Source organism: Athene noctua, chromosome 19 (genome assembly GCF_965140245.1).
Source record: "Athene noctua chromosome 19, bAthNoc1.hap1.1, whole genome shotgun sequence".
Taxonomy (NCBI): domain Eukaryota; kingdom Metazoa; phylum Chordata; class Aves; order Strigiformes; family Strigidae; genus Athene; species Athene noctua.
The window spans coordinates 1,356,566-1,377,081 of record NC_134055.1 but is presented as its reverse complement, the minus strand read 5'-3'; the positions used below and the strand labels follow the sequence as shown (position 1 = coordinate 1,377,081).

At 38.5% G+C, this 20,516-nt stretch overlaps 1 protein-coding gene across 9 annotated transcripts in view; it reads right to left on the bottom strand.

The window, feature by feature from the left end:
* The window catches only part of NF1 (neurofibromin 1), a 98,116-nt gene that overhangs the window by 60,401 nt on the left and 17,199 nt on the right, over positions 1-20,516 (bottom strand). For 5 of the 9 annotated variants that reach the window (XM_074922898.1, XM_074922902.1, XM_074922899.1 and 2 more), the window contains exons 6-29: positions 20,273-20,340; positions 19,951-20,026; positions 19,276-19,433; positions 18,447-18,620; positions 18,155-18,277; positions 17,784-17,858; positions 16,482-16,613; positions 15,549-15,593; positions 13,353-13,487; positions 12,767-12,880; positions 10,502-10,581; positions 9,063-9,186; positions 7,492-7,635; positions 6,686-6,932; positions 6,283-6,356; positions 6,083-6,166; positions 5,036-5,476; positions 4,450-4,589; positions 3,775-3,897; positions 3,264-3,347; positions 2,535-2,651; positions 1,811-1,992; positions 1,494-1,705; positions 698-859 (exon numbers count right to left, since the gene is read on the bottom strand). In XM_074922898.1, coding sequence (XP_074778999.1) covers positions 698-859; positions 1,494-1,705; positions 1,811-1,992; positions 2,535-2,651; positions 3,264-3,347; positions 3,775-3,897; positions 4,450-4,589; positions 5,036-5,476; positions 6,083-6,166; positions 6,283-6,356; positions 6,686-6,932; positions 7,492-7,635; positions 9,063-9,186; positions 10,502-10,581; positions 12,767-12,880; positions 13,353-13,487; positions 15,549-15,593; positions 16,482-16,613; positions 17,784-17,858; positions 18,155-18,277; positions 18,447-18,620; positions 19,276-19,433; positions 19,951-20,026; positions 20,273-20,340 — 3,314 coding nt within the window. The remainder of the gene's footprint in view (positions 1-697; positions 860-1,493; positions 1,706-1,810; positions 1,993-2,534; positions 2,652-3,263; positions 3,348-3,774; positions 3,898-4,449; positions 4,590-5,035; positions 5,477-6,082; positions 6,167-6,282; positions 6,357-6,685; positions 6,933-7,491; positions 7,636-9,062; positions 9,187-10,501; positions 10,582-12,766; positions 12,881-13,352; positions 13,488-15,548; positions 15,594-16,481; positions 16,614-17,783; positions 17,859-18,154; positions 18,278-18,446; positions 18,621-19,275; positions 19,434-19,950; positions 20,027-20,272; positions 20,341-20,516) is intronic. The other 4 variants (XM_074922900.1, XM_074922905.1, XM_074922907.1 and 1 more) reach the window with 2 other exon arrangements.

Sequence of the window (20,516 nt, the reverse complement as noted above, 5' to 3'; positions counted from 1 at the left end):
ACTTTTTTAACTGAAATAGAAGCATTAAACAAGATCTCGGACTTTGTGTCCCATCTTTAAATTGCCTGTTACAAAAAGACCAGCAGGAACAGTCTTCAAGCTGGTACTGGCCCCAGAATCCCTCATATAACTGAAGGAGTCAGAAGTTTAAAGACCCCTGCTGAAGACTACTTAGGAAAAGACTTTAAGGTAACTAAAACAAATGTTTAGCTGTTCGTAGCAATTACGTTTTCTAAATAACTAGTAAACTTTCTTGAAATCTACAAATCTTGCAACACTGTTGTTACTGTGACCAGTTTTCTTCTTTACAAGAAGAATATACAATGCAGAATATACAGACGAGGCATTAATTGCCTTGAAAACTTTCAAGAGGGACTAACTGCAAGCTTAAGTCTAACTGGTTAAGTCACAAAGTCTTGGCACAAGGTTAGTTCCAGAAGGATTAGTATTTCTTAGCTGGGCCTGAGCATAAGAGATCTACAAGATCTAGGTCATCAAACATTAAAAGCAAGACACCCTAAACTTAACAGATGTGAGAGCTGGGTCTGGGTTTAAGTTAGTCTCAAAGGCAACTCTGTACTACTGTCATCTACTCCACTTACTCAAGTGCTTAACACCACAGACTGGTAATTCTGTATTTTTGTATTACTAAACTTTTCCTGTTACTGATCTGTAGCAGAAAGATTAGATAATATACCTTAAAACAGAAAGTCATTATTTTACTGGCTAAGCTGTTTCCTCGGAAGAGCGTCTGCATGGAATCTGCAAGTTCAACTTCCTTTGAAAACATATTCCAGAGTAGCTGGTAGAGCAAGTGCCGGGAATCAAAGAGCGTGACCAGGACACGAGCTAGCTCATCCTTAAAAGAAGCAATGAAATGTTAATCTGACTAGCAGTGAGCCAGAGCAAGCATCAAAAAAAGAATTATGAAAAAACCACACAGGAGTTTATACCGCGGCTTGACATTTGTCATGGAGTCTTGCATGTAAACATCAAGTTAAGCATTCAACAATCTCGCTTTAAATCTTTCCTCTGCTACCGCTTGTCCACAAATCTGCCCCATGATATCCAGTCATAGAAATTCATAATGGTTAGTCTAGAGCTAAGCAGTGATTCTGCTGTATAACAAAGCCCAATTCATCTTGCTAAAACCTAGAGGAGCAAATACAATTCTGTTTGTCTGCATTACAGCACACACAATCTGTAATAAGTAACCAGCCCAAACAGATGCATTTATGACAGTAACTATATATAAAATTACTCCTAGACATGAACTAAAGATTTACTATAAAAATGCAGTTTATAATCAAGATCTCTGACAATTATTCAGGACACTTTTCAAGAATATACTAAATAAGGCTAGTTATCATGAACAGTAGGTCTAATCTCTCTTTAGCAGACTGCTGTTACACCCTTAATGTTTGCACTAATTCTTATTTCAAGTCTTAATATTTGCAAAAATGTAGGAAATAAAAATGCATGAATCAACTTACCCACTGAGAACAAGGCACCACATTGGCTAAAGCCATAGCAATAGGAAGCTCCCCCTGATCACCCATCATTGTAACCAACTCCACCAATCTCTCAAACCGATCTGCTAGCACTGTTTCTGCTAACGTATCAAATTCTGTTCCCTGCTGCAGAATTTTGGTGAGGACTTCCATAAACGTAGCTCTTGTTTGGAGGTCTTTATGATAGCCCAAGCCTGATTGAAAAAACCCAGAACTACTAAGGAAGATGTAAAAATAAAATAAATACTAATGTCTTCATTACGTATTCATTTATGCACAGTTATCTCTAACTACTTTACCTATTGAGTGCATAAGGCCACTGTCCACGTTTGCATTGAGTAAGTTTGACATAGCCAGAACAGTGCAGTGCCGCAGCGACGCCAGCCTGCGGGACATTCCGCGCTTCCTGCCACCTGTTTGGGAGCTTTCATCTTCAACTTCACTACAGTCGTTTAGAAGGTTCATAAACAATGTGAAATATCTGAAGAAAAAGAGAAAGACTGGGGTAAGTAAAGCAGATTCTGCAGAAGCAGCTGTCTGAGATTTGCATACAGTAGCCTCCCAAAAATTCTCCTAACTGCCCCAAGTAATTTTTCTTGTAGCATAGTGCAAGCTTCCAAATGTGTTGTAACAACCAGAAGGCACTGTCCTAAAATTCATTTGCAAATGTTCCCAAATCCAGAAAGTGAATTTCACAGGTGTGCCTTTACAGATGTCTTGAAAAAGATTTTTAAGTTTCATGGATAAAAATATAACACCAAAGCAAGCCAATCCCTCTCGTCAATTAAGCAGACATCTGCATGAAGCAGAAACGAAGACAAATTTTATTGTTATTTTGTAAATGAAAATGTTTCCATAAACTTGGGAGGCAGAGATTTGTGAAATGGGATATATAAGAGGTAATTCCTGTTCAGATGATGAAATTATTTCTGCCAGAAGAAAAACCATAGTTTGTAATAAAAGTCATAGGGTCCATCTCCTTAGAGTCATTGTACAGAGAAATAGATAAAAGTCACTATTTACTTAAGAAATAACTGAGATTTCGCTTCCATCAATTCAACACCATCTCCTTCTTCAGGCTGTAGTGGAAGCCCAGCAAGAAGAGAGACCACTGCTTCCATACTTGCTTGGTCCAAATCTCTGAAAAATAAAATTTTAAGAAGCTGTGAATCAGTTCAGCAGAATTAGTCTCTCCTTCCACTTGATAATTTTCCCACCTGGTACCAAGTCCCTTTTCCTTACCTATCTACCTGCAGGTTAAAAGAATCTTAAAAAAAACCCCAGTTATTCTAGTAAAGTTCTGTCCATGGGGAAAATAGCTGTCGCATTTTGTGGCACAGGTTCAAGCAATGTATCTCCTAAGGACAACTGCAAACCAGATTTGTCACTAAAAACACCAGTTAAGTATAAATTCAACACTATAATGTTTGATGATTTTATTATTCAGAATGCTCTAGCAAATAAAATGTTCAAACCTAATGCTAAATCAGAAAAGGTATTAAAAGGAGTTAAATAAACTTGGCAGATTAAAAAAAACCAAACACCCACACCTCAAGGGCCGTGTTAATTAAGATTATGCATTAAATATAATTTTGTTGCTGCTCGCCAAAATTTAAGTTTCAATTTTTGTCTTTTCCTTAAAACTAAAAGCACTAAAGGAAATCCACCTGAGCCAGCTCATCTGTGGATATCAAATGGCACCTGGAACACTGTTAGCATCTTTAGAAACAGTGTAAGAATAATCTTTCTTACCTTGTCAAGCATTTCACATCCTCATCGGTTGCTTGATTAGATGTTCCCATCACCCAGTCTGTCAGATATTCCACCATTTTGTTCCTGTTACATATAAATACATCGCTTTAGCTTTGGGGTTTTTTTTGTTTGGGTTTGGTTTTTTTTTCTAACTAGCCCTTCCCTCAAACACACTATTATTTTGGCATCATTCTTAATTATTACAAATCCAGCGTAAGAACTATTTGAACCACCACACACTGAAGATGACTGAACCAATTATACCAATTAACATCCCAGTCTGTACCACAGGCAAGACTTTTACATGTGTTCAGTATCCCCGCAATCAAAATGAAATCTGAATGCAGTACCAGGTTCTAAATTATTCAGAAGACAAAGACAGAGGCACCACCCCTATACCAGAAATAACAGTGTGAGGCAGTTTTTGGTTTATTTTTTTAAACATATAACCAAACAAAATTACACTTGTCCACATTACACTATCCTAAAAGTTATGTAATGCAACACTTACCTAAATTTCATTTCTTGGCAGAATGAAAGATCATCTCTCCTTTCCATCATTACTTCTACTAACTGGCAGAGCTTAGTTTTAATTTGAATTGCATGGACCAAATTTCCAAGGACACGCACATACCTGAAGGAGCAAAAAGATTAATACAATACTTCATGCTACTTCATACTACAAGGCCCACACATCTGACAAACCTCTTCAGCTCTGTGCTGGAACCTACACGCTGGCAGACGACTTGCACAACGGGTTACACCAAGTGTTTGTTCTGGGCTACCTTTTTTTTCCCACCCCAAGTAAGCCAGCCCATGTGTCAGCTGAAGATCAGTACCAAATTTCTGGCCAAAGAAGTTTTCTATTAGAATAAAACTGAACAGAAATCCACCCCTCAGGTGGTTTTTAACCACTGACACCACTGTATGGAAAAGAAACCAGGAATGCTTACAAGAACAGGCCAAGCAATGGAATGGTTAGTTCTTTAAAAAAATAAAAAAAGTCATCAGTGTACTTCATGCTGCAGTATAAATGATCTCCATGATTACTGAAGTTGTCAGAACCGTAAGGAGGAGGATCAGAAAATCAGCTGCTGCTTCTCCATGGATGCAATCAGAAAAGATATAAACTAGAAGGCTTTTTAAACAAATTACTTCGCACAGGAAGGTCAAACAGATTTCTTACCTAACCAGATTCAGCATCATTGTCTCAATACTCGCTTGTCCAAGATGTTCAGAGCTCCCTTCTGTATGATTGTCAAGCAAATTCTTCATTATAGCAATGGTTTGCTCTACAAATTGTGTGTTGGTCTCAGTTAACAAAACCTACAGGAAGAAAATTGCTGGCCTTAATTCTTTACAAACAAAACTAAAAAAAAAAAAAAAAGGGTAGTTGTCAAATATAGTGCAGCATTTCAAAAATCGTTTTGACAAGCATTTTTCTAGTTGTCGCCTCGCCAAAAGAATTCCAATATACGTCAAGACTAAATCTGTCAATACGACCAGCCATAACGATTCCGAGACCATTCGCACTGATTCTGTACTCAGAGTTCACTACGAATTCAAGACTGTTTTCAATTACCTGGCGTTAAATATAGCCTGGAATCACAAATACAGTAATTACTAATTCATGCTGCGAAATACGATCACAATGCTTGCAGGGTTTTTTTGTACAGAACACAAAGAAGTATCAATTTCAATTACCTATGTGAAAGACAAGACAGCTGCTTTTTATTAAGACACAAATGTGAAGGAATATATCAACACTTTACCTGTCCTTGAGAATCAAAAAACTTGCTGATGGTATTCTTCAATTTGTTAAACAGCATTGGATAAAGTGCTGGACTCAGCTCCAACCCCACCAGATCTTTAATGTTAGTCCGTATCTGAAGCCCCACCTTCTCATGGTTACAGACCATCAGAGTCAACAATCGATCAATGAATTTGCTGACGGGAGTCTCCGCGTTGCCCTCGGTGGACACCATGGATATCATGGAGCCCTTGCGCTCGCTGACGGGGCCCATGGGGGGGCTGTAGGTTGCCAACCCTGCGTTGCTGCGATGCTGCAGGCACACTCCCCCGAGGGCACACAGGAACCCCGTCATGTTGATCCACTCCTGCAGAGAATCTGTGTCAGACAAGTCTATGGAGCCTCCCCCACTAACGTGTGACATTCGCCTCTTAACAATTGTCTTATGGAGGCTTTCAGTAACCTGGAAAAGAATGGCTCAGGATGAAATCTCTTCAATTAAAACATAACTAACGGAGAGAACAGCATTTCAAAGCATTCCGTAAGACAGCCTGCCATTTACAATTTCAGTCTCAAGAAAGAATTTTCTAAGATTCACCTCTTACAATCTATTGTGACAGAATGAACAGAAATCTGTGCAGAGGCACTGCTTGGAGAGAAGTGGAAAAAGCAAGGCTAAAAAAGACTGTCACCTAGTCAAGCCCCTGCTCTGCACCAGGGGGCAAAGTATATTTAAACCACGACAGTCAGCAGCTTGTTTCAAAACTTGCAGTGAAAGGGATTTCATCCTTTCTCCAGTAGTAGAGTTTCCACTACTCTTTTTTTTCCAATTTATTTTTAAGCTCAGCCTCCATCTCTCTCAGAGCAATTTAAGTCAAACTACTTCTTGGTCTCTTAGTAAGCGTAGTGGACAACTGATCACCATTATTTTTCTGGAATACTTTCATGAAGCTTAAGTCTGTCTACAACACTAATTTTCCGGATTAAAATTCAGTTCCTTAAAATAAATAAGCTTAAATATTTGTTTTGAATTTCAAAGGGTTGAACCTATGGAAAAATTCATAGTCACCTGCCCATCTTCCATTTTGGTCTTTGGATAGTTAAGGATTAGCTTTGTAGCTTGTTCCCATTTTGCATGTGTATCCTCCCAGGCCTAAAATAAGACATATCAAGATTTAACTTCAAAACTACTTGTAGCAACGGTATTTTCCATTTAAAAAAAAAAAAAATATGCATGCAAAGCACATATAAATTCCTAAGAGAGTTTACCTCTGTGTTGCCTGCAGTTGGATGTTCAATGCGTCTTAATAACGCCATCACTCTCTTCTGAAGAGCTGCTCTCCCTGCGAAGGAACACAGAACATTTAACCAAGTTTTCTGAAAACCCACCTGTATCAAATACGAGATCTTTGAAAGTAATTATTAAATTAACAGAGGAACATGTCCCCCTAAAGTGTTTAGAAAAAGATTCTTCTTGTTACACTTTAAGATCCTCATGAACTCAGCCACCCAAACTCCCTACTCTTTCTAGCAATTCCAATGATTGAGACATTTCAGTGAAAGCAGGAGCAGCAATCAAATCAAGAATCTCAACCCGTTCAAAGAACTCAAACACAAATAACAGTCGTCTTATACAGGCAGAAATGTGTTTTTACACATTCATGATTCTTACCCGTTGACATCATATTGCTAACAGATGCAAACTCCATGAATGTATTGTAGTTTGGCAAAAAATTATGTACTGAGACTTCATCTACTCCACATCGGATATCTGCTTCCTCGCAGAGGTGACGGAAACAGGACATGGCAACGAGGACTGCCTCGATATCCGGGCTCCACAGGAACATGTACAAGGCGACTTCCAATTTTGTTTGGGCTTGGCGACAAATGGGCGTTCCGCTGCATCCCACTGTGCTTTCCTTGGGAAACAGAGAATTCAGAATTTGGTAATATTGCTTATGGATAGGGCAGTTTGATTAGAATTTAGGAAAATCCTATTGATACCTGAAAAGTGTAAATTAAAAATCAAAATTAAAGTTTTGGCTCATAAAAGATGTTCTAAATATGCTCATTTTTCTCCTGCAGCTAGAACTAGTAGTAAGACTAGGCTCCAGAAACTTGTCTGTCAAAGGGTATAACTTACTAAAACGTTTGGTTTTATGATCCTTCATGGTACATTCAAACTGCATGTCATACTTCAAAAAGTGAGATTTCAGATTTATTAACAATAGACTACTGCGTAGTGGTGCTACGTGCAATCCTAAGGAAAAAAATACCAAATTTTAACCTGAAAAACAAGGGATTTTTTTAAAGTCTGAAACTTCATTATTAACCAGCACATTATGAAGGATACAGATGCCTTTTCCTCCTCAGAAATGATTAATTTTTAAAAATCACCCGCAACATGATTTTATTTCTACTTGCACACAGGTTTTTCTTACCAAGTATTAAAAAGAATTATTATCACATATTACTTACCATGGAAGAATTCCCTTTCCCTTTCCTGAGGGTAGCTCCTGGAGCACAGCGTATCATCTCTTCATGGTCAAGAGAAATCTGACTAGTGCCACCCCCAGAGACGTCATAAAGGAAGAGCAAGTGGCAGGAACTCCTATCCGATTGCTGTAAAGAGAGTGAAGAAAAACAATAGATCAACTTATTTTTTAGAAAAGGTTAAAAAGGATAGATTTCAGGAAGGTAAAAAGCTCTTCCAACATTTACACAGTACATTTCACATGAAGTTACCCATATTAATGGTATCTTAGAATGGTATTTCCCCTTAAATCATCTGGCAAGTCATCTTCAAAAACCATCACCCTGAGGTAAGCACAAACGGATGCCGTTCCTCCCTTCCCTGGAGCCTCCCGAACGCCCTACAGGCTTCTGGGTTTATCCAAGAGAATACATACTAGTATATATAATTAGAGTGTAGATGTAATCAAGTCTAAAGAAGCCAAGCTCACAAGTACATTTTATCCTTTACATTTTATACTTGATCAGAAAAGCAGGAACTGAGATTGTGAAGCAGAGCTCTAATAACAATGATTTTTCTGATCCTGAGATTAATGAATATCCTCTAAGCACCAAGAGGAAACAGATTTTTAAAAAAACCTAATTACTTCTTAACTGGATTGAGAGTATTAAGCACATTCGCTATTTGAAGGACAGTTGATTTCCACTTAGATGCCAAATGTAAAAGTCTCCCTGAATTCACAGAAAGCCAGAATGCCTAAGGTCTTCAGCTGCAATACGTGAGATTAAATTTTACAAATATATATTAAACTGGAAAAAGCCTATTACTCAGCATCACCAGAGACAAAAAGTCACGTCCATCAGTAATGGAGTTACCAGAGTGGGAAAGAGAAGAAAAGAAAGAAGTCATTTAAAGGTAAAAATCCTCTTGCTGAAAGAGGACTTTTTAAGTATGCTACAAACTACACATCAGACAGTATCCTTGCCATGTTAGCACAGCTACTTTAAGTCAGATATGAAGAACAGAAACCCTTTATTTTTTCCAGTATATCTTTAATTCAAAAAGTAATACAGCAAGTCTGGTTTTAATTCTAGCAAGTATAGCATTACAACGTGGGTTTGGCTTGGAGAAAGTCTCTTGAGATTATGGGAAAGAAACAAGTCAGAATTCTACGACTCACATGAACATGAGATCCAAAAAGAAATTTTTATTTCATCCATGAAGAAGTATACTTTATCATAACTAACTTTCCCTTTTTCGCAGCTTGTGGACTATTTCTCTTTGTATTAGGCAAATAGGTATCAGGCACCAGGTTTCTGCAAAACATGTATTTTCCGGGCAAGCAAAATAACTCAATTTAAAAAAAAAAAAAATCCCAAACCTAACTTTGACTCTAATCAAGGGTGCCTCACAAAGCACCATCTCTCAGCAAAGAGGACATAAGAAATCAGAAAGTATAGGTATAGCTATCAAATCTCTTCCAATCATAAAAATCACCTGTTAAATAAAGGGAGTGACAAAACAAAGAGCAATTCCTCTTAATGATCCCAACGGGTAGATGTTAACATTTACTTACTTTGTTTTTTAGAAGAAATTTATTCCTACAGATGAGAATCTCTCGCAGCCACTTGAGGATTTCTGTACTGCTGAGCATCTGATGACTAGTTAGTTTCTTGCAGATATAAAAAAGCATTTGTGAACTGCAGCAAAACGAAACTCAGCATTAGCTTTATAATCTAGTAACAGAATTTTTGAAGATATTACTAGATTTTTACATAGAACTAGGCAATTAGCATGAATATCCTATACATATACTAGCATCATCTTTTAAAAAGTATTAAGTGTACTTTAAATGACAAGCTCCCCTCTGACCCTTCCCACCGCCCAGCTGGCCTTTGCAGTTCCCTAGAGGAAGTGAAGCAGTTTGGGTACTTGTTAGAAGTCCAGACTCCAGGGCTGGCGGTTCAGCAGTCCTCCATTTATCCACAGAACAGGTACAGCACAGACAGTGGCAGTACAAGTTTACCTACACTGCTCTGACAACGTGTCTCAACTCTGTTCTGGAAGGAACACATCTAGGGATGTTCCTTCTTCATATCCATTCAGGCCTCACACTCTCTGTTAAAACTGCCAAAGGGTCCAAATTAGTGTCAATTTTAATGGGTTTTTTCCCCCAGCCCGAACAGACCACAAACTCATTTCTACTATTAGAAATTACAGTAATGAGTTTTTATTGCCCCGCCAGGTAGGGCTCAGCCCCAGACCTATCCCATAGCAAGCCCCTCGAGCCACAGTCAGCAGTCATGCAGGCCAATTCGTGGATGCTCTAAGAATGCTCCTCCTAGACTGCTGCTCCCTTCCTTCTAAAACATCCGTACCAACTCACATTACATCACCACATTATTTTTTTTAAAATTATTTAGCTGGTGCGATTATTAGAATTCTGAGTTTACAGAGTCTTGTTTCTTGGTTTAGCATTTTGTGTAATTTTGAATTTTCTGGAACTTAATTTCCCTTTATGTTCTCCACCACAGCTGCTGTGAAGTTACAAAAAGCAAGATATCTTTAATGAATTAAATTTCTTTGAATACACAGGTCAGGGCAAACTACAGCCTTCATTAGGAGAGGGCTTCAGAGTCAAGATTTGCAATTCCACACTTCTAGAATTGCTTAGCATTTCCCTCCCTCAGCCCCAAAAGGATAAAATAGAATTTAAACAAGTAGTAAACATTTGAATGAGGGGAAAAAGTCTCTAACTTTTCAAACTAATGGTCATTTCTACACCTTAACATCAGGTTGAAAAGTCATTAAGAAAGCCAGCAAAATGTTTGTTATTATATTTTTGTTAAGTCTGTATAGCATAAGGAAGACATAACTTTTTTATGAATACACATAATTTTGACTGCGGATTGATGTCGATGTTGCACAGTTTTCCCAAAACATTCACATCTATTTCAAAAGAGGAGACAAACCAACACAGCTATTCCTCTAATTTACAGAAGTTCATTTACATACCTTATTTCCCAGAATGTTTCTATAGGTGCATCAGGGTTCCACAAGTCAATGCTGTCTAACTGGTGAAGAACTAGCAAGGCCTGAATTCAAAACACAGCAGAGTTTCGCTTAAAGGCAGAACCTTACAAAGTACATCAGCACAGGCAGAGAAACAGGTGCAACCACGCATCAATTACATTGTTTTAAACACAACAAAAGATATAAAAAGCAATTTCTATAGAAGAATAAGAGTTCACTGTTAGTCCCTGCCAAAAGTATTACATTTTAGTGTTTATTATACATACTTATAATGCAAACCTAGAGGTTTTACCTTGTATTTCCATACAAATTCATGCAAGACACACAGTTTTTAAAAGATAGATTTTGGCTTTAATATTTACTTAATGTCCAGCTAAAAAAAAAAAAAAAAAAAAAAAAAGCAACCAATCCTACAGATGTAAACTTCTAGTGGCAGTAACAAAATTTCTGTAGCTCAAGCTCTTTGTCAAGTCAGGACAGGCAAAGAACTTGACAGTTTGTCTTTGTTACAACTCCCTGCAAAAGCAAAACCTTAGATAAGAGGCTCTGACCATATCCAAGAGAATACTGCTAAAGTATGACCAAAACCTTTAATTTCTACTTTTGACTTAGTCAGATTAACTACAAAAATCTCAAAAACCAACTACTTATAAATTAGTTGAAGACAATTTTCAGAAGAAATCATATCTGATAAAAACTGAACTGGTCAAAGTCTGTAAATAAAAAGAGAATTATTGAAGTTGTTTATCCTTAATTATATCAAGCAACTATAGCAAACAAAACCTCTCCTCTTATGTCAACTATTATTTGGGGCTGTCTGATATGCAGACAATCAAATTTTTACTTTGGTGAAAATACAAGTTGAAGACAGAAATGTGGAAGGTCTTAGGTATTTTTTCTGACAAATTTTTCAAAAAAGTTTGCTGCAAAGGGATTGTTGGAATACTGTTAAAATAGAATTTAAAAAAACCCTGCAACCCACAACGTTCTCCAACAACATTTAAGTAGTTATTTCAAACTGTTTCCTAGCTTAAACAAATATTCCAGAAATTATTTACTAACCAACTAGTCAAAAAACAGAGATGAGAGGCCTGTCCTCAGCTGCTTAAACCAATAATCAGGTACATTAGGGATCAAGATCAATAAAGAATCAAGACTGAACAGTACACCAAAAGTAAATCACACAACGGCCAAAACTCTTCAGTCTAAGTTCCTGTAAATGACTGTAAAGATTTTACTACCCAACATAAATTTGTCAGAGATTTTTAGTGAGCAGGATTATTCTTATACAATATTCCTGAATTCTACCATTAGACTATCAAGAAATACGTATTACACATATTGATAGGCTGTAGTATATTGACACTGTTTGTAGCAATTCTTGTTGAGGCAAGGTTTGACAAAAAAGCCTTAGTTTACCTAGTAAAATTCAACTATCTAGGTAAAGCTTTAATAGCATACAGGTATAGTTAATCCTCTTCTCAGTCTACCTGTGAAGACCTAAACCACGGAGGATGTCAACGGCGCACACACACTCTTGCACTGTTTAGAATGGGAATCCGAAGATGCAGGATAATATACCTGGCACCACAGATGAAAAAAAATACTAAAACTTTTTAGCTTGGTTACGCACAGGAGAAGTAGCTGAAGCCTGCTTTCGTTTGCATGAAGTGCTCTGGGACCCATCACGGTGTCAAACATACAAACGTTACAACCCAACCGCCAAAGTCTCCGAATCAGCAACTTTGCACAGAAGGGCACAAGTCAGAAGTAGCTCTGGTGAGCTGTTAGCTCCTTCAGTCAAAGCTGGCGGGAAGATTTCAGCAGCCTTAAAGTATCTCACCCATCCCTCCTGCACACACACAACCTCCGACTCACAACAGGCCACGGCACCAGCCACGGCGTCGGGCATTTTTCTCCGAGGCATTCAGAGAACAGAAGAGAGAGGCCAAGCTTAATGGTGCCCTCTGCAAGGATGGAACGGAGGAACTGTCAAACTGTGTCTGATCAGCAAACCGTATGAAGAGGTGCAGGGCAGCTGCAAGGGGAGGCATGAATTGCTTTTTCAAATTTTCTGATAGACCTCTCCTGTAAAACTTTCAGCGCAGGAAACGTTTAGAAAAAGATCAATGGAACCCAAACTCTAAACCACAGAACTTCAGAGCTAATCGATACTTCAGAGCTTCTGCAAAGGTCTGGATCTGTCTGTGTAAGAACGACTTGGCACAGAGAACATTTACCCCTCACCTCCATGGCTTCTTGTGCTATATCTGGCATGCTGGACTGCGGGACGAGCTGGACAAGGCCTGTAATCAGCTCCGCCGTGCTACCTTGGGTCTCAGGCCCTTGCTTCCTTGGATTCTACACAGCAGAAAGGAAAGCAAGGTTAAGCTGTCAAACTTTTCAATGACTGACCACGTTACTGACCACTACAGCAGCATTGCTGTAATGAGGCTAGGTGGATTTCTGGATCTTTAAGAGGCTACCTCAGGTTTTTTTCCAGCTATGGTACCCCTTGATTTTTGTATCTTCGACATAATGGAAATATTTTTAAATTAAACAATAAAAAGACCTGAGAAAATGGAAGATCTAAGACCGCACCTGTCTTTACTCATCGAATGATGACTAATTCCCCCCCTTCCTCCTTATTTTAATTGTCATCTTGTTCTACTCCCCTCTCCCCACTCCTGCCTGAAAGCACAGAAGCATTATAACCAGAGAAAAGAACGAGCAGGGAAGTATCCTAGGTGCCAGGTTTATGTTTTTAATTTTTACTCATTTCATAGCTTCAGAAGTCAATTTTCCTATGAATGAATTACTACGATATACTTACACACAGCAAAAGCTTTGGATCAGCATGGATCAGTTTTACCAAGGACAACAGCAAGAACTTGTAGCTTCTGGTTTCCAAGTCAGTAGGTTTTTCTTTAAATTTAAGGCTTGTCATTTTCTCCTTAAATGTAAGACTCTGACAGAACGAAAAATCACAGTCATTGTCAGTAAGATAGTCTACACCGTAGTTATAATTAAACATTTTATGAAGTGTATTGCTTTTATAATCTATAATTCATTAAAAATTTTAGAAGTAAAATTCACTCAAGTATGGTCACCTAGCTTTTACCTAAAGATCCCCTTCTACATATGCATATGCTACCAGTTGATTAGATCTTTAAAGTTTCCTTAAGAATTGTTTTAGCGAGCTGCATGTGGACGCAAGAAAAGCTTTTGTGTAAGACAAACTGTGGCAGAAGAAAAATGGATAAAAAGACCAAAAAGGATTTTCTCTGGTCCGAGAAAGAAATAAAAACAAATGTTTCCAAGTAAGCTTGAATACGTGAGAGCATAGGGAGCTTTTTTCCAAAGACAAAACATTCTCTTTATTTTCTGCCATAATGACAGTCTGGATGATAGCATTTTCATCTCTACAGCCTCTGAAAAACGAAGCTTTCAGTTTCCGCAAGGTACACAGTGCATTGCTTAAATAAAAAAAAGCCCTTGCTTCATCTGAAAAATCAGTAAATTACTTCTGCAGCAGTCAACTTCCTTATGTGCAATGGAGAACCTTTCAAGGTATGTATTGAGAGGTCACATAAGGTATTTTGACTTGACTCCAGGGTGAACTGTATCATATTCTACCCCTGATGTTCACACAACAGACTCCAGACAGGAATCCCACCACCCCATTTAACAAATGTCAGAGTGCTGCCTGCGAGACGCGTGTGCACGGATGCTGCGGCTTGTAAGGATTTCAAAAACTGGGTTTAGGCCTCAATCCAGCAGTGTGCACAACCCTTCCAAGTGAACCACCCTGCTCGGTGGCAACCAACTTCATCTCAACAAAAATAATTTGGATGCACACTAAAGTCTGTGAAAAATAACCTATACGTGCGTGTGTATATACACTCACACATCTATAAATAAAAACATTTTAAAAATATGAACTTGAGTTAATTGGTCCCCAGTATGTACAAAGGACAAAAGATTTTCATTTTTCTCCAGGAAGTTTACAGAATTTACATTTTCATTAATTTAAATCTTATATCAGCAGAGATTAAGTAAGTATTTTGCTTACAGCTACCAAAATAGTTACGATACAGTAACTTGGACAAAAAAATTGCCCCTGTGGATATTCAACACAAGACAATGCAAAACTCTTCAGAAACTCAGCTTTTTAACTATTTTGTCTAGTTTATTATCTGCAAAGATCTCAAATAGTAACATGAACTTGGTTTTCGTTTTCACTAACTTGTAAGTTTTGAACAAAAAACCCCAAACCCTAGCTTGAGAGCATCCTCAAGTAACTGAAGAGGAGATATGATATTGTATAATTAAGTTCTACAAGGAATTAGAGCTCATGCCCTTTTGCTAAACCGTTACTGTGAATATATACAGAATGAAATCTCCCACGTAAAAAGCATCCAATCAGGAAATTGATACCACACTGGCAGAGGTAAACTAATTCTGTGCTAAACCTTAGCTTGCCATAGTTAAGGGAATTCTGAGAAGAGGCACATGGCAAAAGCAGCTGATTTGTTTCTGTGAAGCAACTGATTTACTTCACACAATCAAAACTAAAGACTATCAATAAACAAAGACAGGGACATGACTGCTCCCTGCAAATACACCGAGGGGATAAACACGGGTTTGAAGCTAACAGACAACACTGGAACAAGAACGGATGGGGATAAGTTAGACATAAATAAGTTTAGGCTGGAAATTAGAAAACAGTTCTAACCACCAGAGAGGGGAGACTCTGGACATCATTGTGGAAAAGTAGGGGCAGAAAGAACAGAACAGAACCAACAAAAAGCCTTTCCTTCTGGGAAGGAGCTCAGCTGGCTGTGAAAGGGGTGGCCTTGGAGCTGCCCCGAGCAGCGCTGAAGAGGCTCCTCCAGCCCCGCGTTCTGACACCAAACACGCCACCACCTTCCCTACCCCAGGGGATGAGGTGACTGCATTGGTAACTATGCACAGAAAAGTCGGAGCAAGGAAAGGCTTTTCTGTGGTAGTTACGATGGGTCATACTTACAGCAACAGAGGCCCACTGCCATGCAAAACAGTGACTGGTTGGCATCTGACCATGTGAGCGACAGCAGCCAATAAGAACGGAAAATAAGAAGCAGAAGACAAAGCACCACCAATCAGAGTTGCCGTGACAAAACCCTGCTATCTTCTCAACAGATGAATATATACATGTAAAAAGCAAGTTAAACATGTTGTAGCTTTCAACTAAAGGTATTGTGATCATTTGCTTTCTTCTGAGAAGCCCAATAGGAATATTTTCATGTATCATTTTAGGCCTTCTAGAACAACCAACCAAGTTCACTTGACACATCAAAAGTCCTAAACAGAAAGTTCAGAAGAAAGGCTACACAGGTGCATGTGAATTTACTAAAAAAATTTGGATGAACTACAAATTGGAATTTACTCAAGACTTTTTCAAGTCAACCAAGAATATTGACTTTATCTCATAATGCTTGAAAAATATTGTACTTTGTTGCTGTCACCAAGACCAAACAGTCAACTTGCTTGACAGAAAGCAAGCAAGACAAATGAAGAGCTACTCATGGTAAAAGCACTGTAGTTTTCAAAAATTATCTTCCCATACAGAAAGCTTTTGGTTTTCAGATTAAACAAGACTGGACGTATTACCTAGCGATTCACGTAGCAAGAAAGCTTAAAATGAACAGTTAGCCACAGAGGATAGTTACAGAAGAAATACTTCTACGTTGCCAGTTTAAAAGCAGCATGAAAACTGAGAAATGTACATCACTGACTCGAAACAGTCAATGCACCAAAACCTGCAAGGTTTACAGAGCAAGTATGGCTCTCTGTTGCTTTTTGGATTGCAATGTTCTTCCCCCCTCTAGTTTCCAGTCTAAAGTTAATGACTAAAGAAGCTGGAATGGAATGGAGACACAGGCAGACCAGGTGTGGGCTCCGCGAGGTGCCGTGCTCTCACCGGCGTCATGCGGATGGGGGGGTGCGCCCCGCAGCCCTGCACTGCCCTGTGCAGCGTCTCGCTGAACATGCTGCGCAGCTCCACGGAGTGGCAGTACACCGCGTCGATCCGGGGCCACCAGTCCAGCGCCGACTAGAAGGAACACACAGAAACGCTCAAGTGTTCAACCGGCAATAGAGGAGGCAGATTACCATTTATTTTAGACCTCCACGTTACGAAACCTGCAGCAGAACTAACCGTTCCACGGGAGCGGTAACACAGTGTTACCGATACGTTCATTCTGCATTCTCACCTAAAACCCGTGGTATTTCAACGACCTGTGACAGAAGCAATCCTTCCAACTTAGCTGCTTGTTACATTTCTTTCTGAACAAGCACAAACTCTGGGACCATAAATGCTGGAAACCACGGTACATTTCAGGATATCGCATGCTAGTAAATAATACCTCAAACCAATGTGCACTCAATCCTTTGTGATGCACTAAACAAAATGGGAAATTGGCATTTTAAGTGCCTGATAATATCTGAAAAGCTGTATTAATCCACCACAGATACGCCACCACATCTGCAGGAGCATTTTCTTCCGTTTGTCAAAGTGATTAATACTTTATTTTTTTCTTTTAACAGATTGTTTTCATTACAATCTTGGGATAAATGAAATAGAAGATGTTATGTAAATTAAGTAAGGCTGGATGCTCGACACTGATTCTATTTTCATACTGACCAGGAAAGTACTTCTGAACAGTATAAAAATTGAAGTAATATTTTAGTGACTTCAAGTACAATGACAAATTGAAGATGAACAACTGCACAAACTTTCAAAATATTTTTGGCAGTCAACATTTACTACCATTTTACACTATTTAAACTCGTACTGGATCAAATCCCTGAGCAAAACCATGAGGCCAGCTCTTCCCCTGAGTTCCCTTGTCAATATACTAGAAGTAGCAGGAGGTGCTGTAATGACACATGTCCTGGGAGTGTTTTTCATACATCACTAAAGAACCACCTATTACAAAACCAGAGAACACAAGATTCATTTTTCATCCTATATTAGAGGGCATTAAAACATATTCGTACTGAAATTCTATCCTGGAATACAAGCTCTCAAACTGGGAATCCAACTGCTGGGCAGCGTGAACAAATAAATATCTGTACGTCCCTCCTTAGTAACAAGCAACTCTTGCTGCATGGATAAGGGCAACAACATTTGGTCTACTACTCAAATTGTATTTAATAAGCAGATATTGACCTGACTAGAAGCCACAGATTGCTGGGCTGATTGAATACTTTCAGAACTTACATTTGTGATTATTCGGTGGAGCGAGTTTACCAGTACATAATGAAATGTTGATGGGGAATTCTGTGCCAAGCAGATCTACAATAAAAATACATAAAAGTCACTTAGGAACATCTTCATCTTTGCCATCTTTCTTATCACGCTGAATAACATACTGGAGCCTTTTTATTAAATTGACAGAGCTGTCAAATCTACAAGAGAAGGTCTAATCAGCTGAGAAAAGATTTATAAAAACATGCAGGGATTTATTACTAAAGGATACTTTTACAGTTGAACTTATTTATGAGCTTCCAGCTGCTGTTAGCAGATCTTTTATCACTGACAGGTCATCAATAGTATGTGGAGAATGACTTACCCATAAGTAGTGTTCTCACCTTAAAGTGTTGGTTATTATGAGGGTTTATGCGGAAGCAGGAAACTAAGCAGTCAATCATAAGGTCTACATCTGCATTTTGATTGCCTCTTGAAAAAGGTTTGCTTGGATTAAACAGCAAATTCTATATATTAAAAAAAAAAAAATCAGACACCAAGATTATTCTTGTCTACTTTCAATGCAAAACTTTCCACTGAAAAACAGTATGGTATGCAGTTAAGGAGAAATTAAGTTTATTTCAGTATTTTAAAATGCAAATTTCTTCACTGCAAGTAGGAAACAGACATTTTTACCTTAAGATCTAATACCATGGACTGCACGAGTAGGAAAATGACTGAATTATCTTCCCAGTTGATGTAGGTAGATGCTTTGCACAGTTTAACACAAGCAATAGCAGCACTTTCAGTCAGCTGTCTGCTCCCACTGTGGCCTGCAAGCGCTTTCCTGAGATTGTCCAGGAACAGTTTCTGCAGAATTCAAACGAGGAATAGTTATGACCGAAGCTTCGGTAATCTGTGGTCAGGGGTTTTAGATCCTTAAACACTGAAAACAAACAACACTGCACTTTCTGACCAGAAAGGGTGGATATTGGGACTGCAGAAAGCAACCTGATGCAGCATTCTGGAGAAACGTTATGTTTATTAAAGATATTCGCCTGGAGCGATCTAGGGCAATCGGACTGGCACAAAGGGAGATGGTTGTTTACTCTTGACCGTAATGTTTGCAGCCACATTAAATTCACCATCTGGTACAGGTACTGCAGTTCTGGAGCACAGAGAGCACACGCTGCAGCAACCTCGACACTTACAGGCCAGCTAGAAGCAATGCTACGTTTGCTACTGGTGGAGGCAGGGGATTCACAACACTGGGATTCAAATCTCCAAGGAGATGTAAAAGTTCTGAAATAACATTGTTTGGGATATACTATCTGTATGAATGACTGACAGTGAAAGAACATATGTTAGGTGAGAACTTAAAAAGGGCGCATAATTTTACATATGGAACTGTAATGTGCTTTTTAGGCAGGAAAGACAGAATAAAATAGACTTGAAATACAGAATAAGCAAAACCAAGCATCCTCTAGAAATCAGAAGCAGAATTCAGATACTCTTCTTCTCTTACCTTGTTCATTTTAGTTTCCTCTACCACATCCTTTGCTATATCTTGGATTATCTCTGGACACAGGACCAGGAGTATGATTTGCAGTGGCCAAACTGCTGCTTTACGTTTTGTGCTTTCAGCAAAGCCGTCCACTAAGTCAAACAACTTCTCTGCACAATCTGCATAAAATATAACCCCACGTTCAATACCAATTTTAATTATCAAAAGGTAAAAAACAGGTATGACAGAGCAGAGGGATAGCTCCACCTACACAGAGAAAAGTTCTGCTTTGCACATTGCTGGCATGCTATTGGGGATAAAACGGTCTCGACTCAGCTAAAGACAGGGTTTACCTGAAAATATAAATTTTTCCTCTCTTTTTGACTAGAGACAAACATAGGTGATGTTCTCTTTTAAGTTTTTTTTCTTGTATCGAGATGAAAAATATATATTTAAAGAGTTTCTGTCTTTTGGGTTTTATTTCTTTGTGTTGTGAACCACAGAATGAATCTCTTTAAAAGGTGAGTCAGGAGAGAAAAGAGACAGCAATATATCCCCGCCTGCCCTGACAAAGGTTGACAGAAATCTGTTTCTCATTTGCAGGCTGCACAAGCAGCAAAGAGGGCACAAAATGCAAGTGAACGTGGGGATGTCTGCGAAACCACGTTCTGAACGCTGTCATTTGTTCTGTCTTACCAGCCATATCAGTCTGTGGCGTTTGATACAGCTTTGTGAATTCATCAGGATAGTTTTCCACCCAGTTCCAAAATGCCTGCAGAGAATGCAAAACATATTTACATTCCACAGCTTAAAAATACTTTTTCTGAATGATGTTATTTAAAGGAAGAGAGATTTTACTCTTACTTCTAATCACTCGACACTTCTGGCAAAACATACATGCATCAAAGGGATGCATCGACTTATATTTTACAGTAAATTAGTGAATGGCAACTATTCCTAAATTAGAGAAAGTCTTCAAATAAGCAACGGAACAGAACATAAATATTAAAATACTCGCCTTTTCAAGACTGTTGATAACAGCTAACTGAGCTACTTTCTTAAGGGCTTTAAACTTGAATACAGTCTCTGAAAACAGAAAACATTTCTGCATTTAGAGAAGAAACTTGGTTCTATAAAGCAACACAGATTATAGAAGACATCTGAAGTGCAAAGCAATTTAAACCAATGTCTTTATGCTACTTAAATATTTTGGTAAATATATGACTATTTGGAGTAAAACACACCAAAAAACCCCCCATCTG